This window comes from Eimeria mitis, genomic scaffold (assembly GCF_000499745.2).
Source record: "Eimeria mitis Houghton genomic scaffold, Emh_scaff6875, whole genome shotgun sequence".
NCBI classification, from domain to species: domain Eukaryota; phylum Apicomplexa; class Conoidasida; order Eucoccidiorida; family Eimeriidae; genus Eimeria; species Eimeria mitis.
This window is the reverse complement of record NW_013574980.1, coordinates 929-2,592: the sequence shown is the minus strand read 5'-3', so window position 1 is coordinate 2,592 and position 1,664 is coordinate 929. Positions and strand designations below refer to the sequence as shown.

The 1,664-nt window shown below is 53.8% G+C and overlaps 1 protein-coding gene across 1 annotated transcript in view; it reads right to left on the bottom strand.

The window, feature by feature from the left end:
* Positions 1–268: 268 nt before the first annotated feature.
* Positions 269–1,664, bottom strand: part of EMH_0089490 (uncharacterized protein) — a gene marked incomplete at both ends in the record, with an annotated part of 2,135 nt that continues 739 nt past the window's right edge. The window contains 3 exons of the mRNA XM_013501429.1: positions 269–1,036; positions 1,228–1,344; positions 1,541–1,606. Of these exons, the coding sequence (XP_013356883.1) occupies positions 269–1,036; positions 1,228–1,344; positions 1,541–1,606 (951 nt within the window). The remainder of the gene's footprint in view (positions 1,037–1,227; positions 1,345–1,540; positions 1,607–1,664) is intronic.

The window sequence follows — 1,664 nt, the reverse complement described above, 5'->3', positions numbered from 1 at the left end:
CCTCCCCCATCATCTGCAGCACCAGCAGCAGCAGCAGCAGCAGCAGCAACAGCAGCAAGCATTAGCAGCTACAGCAGCTACTGCAGCAAGAGCTCAACCGCAACTAAGCCGAAGGATTTCTCTACACGAGTAATCTCCTTTCGTTTCTCCCTATGCATCCGCTGTATGTGTGTACTTAACGCAGCTGCTTATAAACTATCTAAATAAACCAAACGGCTACGTTTGGCTGCATTCAGTCTATAGCGAAGGGCCCGGGTGTCTATACACCTCAGCTAGCGGGAGAGTGCAACTCACGCGGTACAACGAAGGAACAACACAAATCCTTCACTTCATTTCCACTTGCTCGGTGCTGCAGCATTTGCTGCAGAGACCTTCCCATGGCCCCATCAACTGCAGCAACAGCAGCAACAGCAGCAGCGGTGCATCCGCAGCTGCACACACCCAACCGCAGCCCGGCGGCTGTTGCTGCTCCTGCTGTCTCCGCATTTGCTTCTGTTTTTGCTGCTGCATTCATGCAGTTGCAGGGCTTCAGCCTTTCCTGGTGTAGCCAGGGACGAGCAACTGCCTCCCAGAAGAGCGCATGCAGCCCCGTGTCTGTTGTGCTGCTGCGTCCATCGACAAGCGCCTTTGCTGCTAGCTGTCCTAGCAGGCGGAAGTGGCTGAATAGCTGGCGCTCCAGCTTGCCACTTGCTGCTGCTGCTGCTGCTGCTGCAGTTGCTCCCGCTGCTGCAGCTGCTTCAGGTGGCGGAGAACCCCCAGCACTGTTGCTGCTGTTGTTGCTGCTTGATGGCTCCACATCTTCCTCCATATCTTCTGCCCCTTCAGTGGGGGTTGCTCGGTCTGTCCGGCTAGCATTGGCTCTTCTGCGGAGTCTTCGCTGCTGCTGCTGCACAAGAGGAGAAGCTCGCGGGCGCCGCAGCATTTCTACTGGGACCAGAGATATGTCCGTTAAGTACGCGCGCGGGAATAACCCTCCCCCGCTGCTGCAGTTCAAAAACAACTCGGGGTCCTTCCATGATAGCAACGCCTCAAGCACCTGCAGCAGCAGCAGCAGCAGCAGCAGCAGCAGCAGCAGCAGCAGCAAGAACGACTGCAGCAATCAACAGCCACTGGACCTAACTGCTATCTACAGAGAACGACGACAGTCTATCCCTATACACTCAACCCCAAACCAAAGACAAAAAAAAAAAGAAAAAAAAAAGAAAAATTAAAACATTCAGCACCCACCTCTGCATAAAATTCGTTCGTTGGGCCCTGGCCCACTCCCTCTTCGCCTGCGAACTCCACCTCTAGAACGGGCTGCTCCTCACTGCTGCGGCTGTTCGCCAGCAGATGGTCCATTACCTGCAGCAGCAGCAGCAGCAGCAGCAGCAGCAGCAGCAGCAGCAGGAGCAGCAGCAGCAAACAGATGACGCCCACAAACAAATGCAGATGAAAACCATAAACCTAAACATAAACATAAGCATAAAACAAACAGTAAAAAAAGAAAGAAACAAACAAACAAACAAGCGGGAATGCAGGGAGAGGTCTCGGTGCTTACCTTCGCCGCACTCTCCACCAGGTGGGAGCGGGGCATCTTCACTTTTGTACGAGGCAGCGATGCTCCCTGAGAAGACAGTGCAAGCAAAACCCTAAACCCTAAACCCTAAACCCTAAAACCTAAG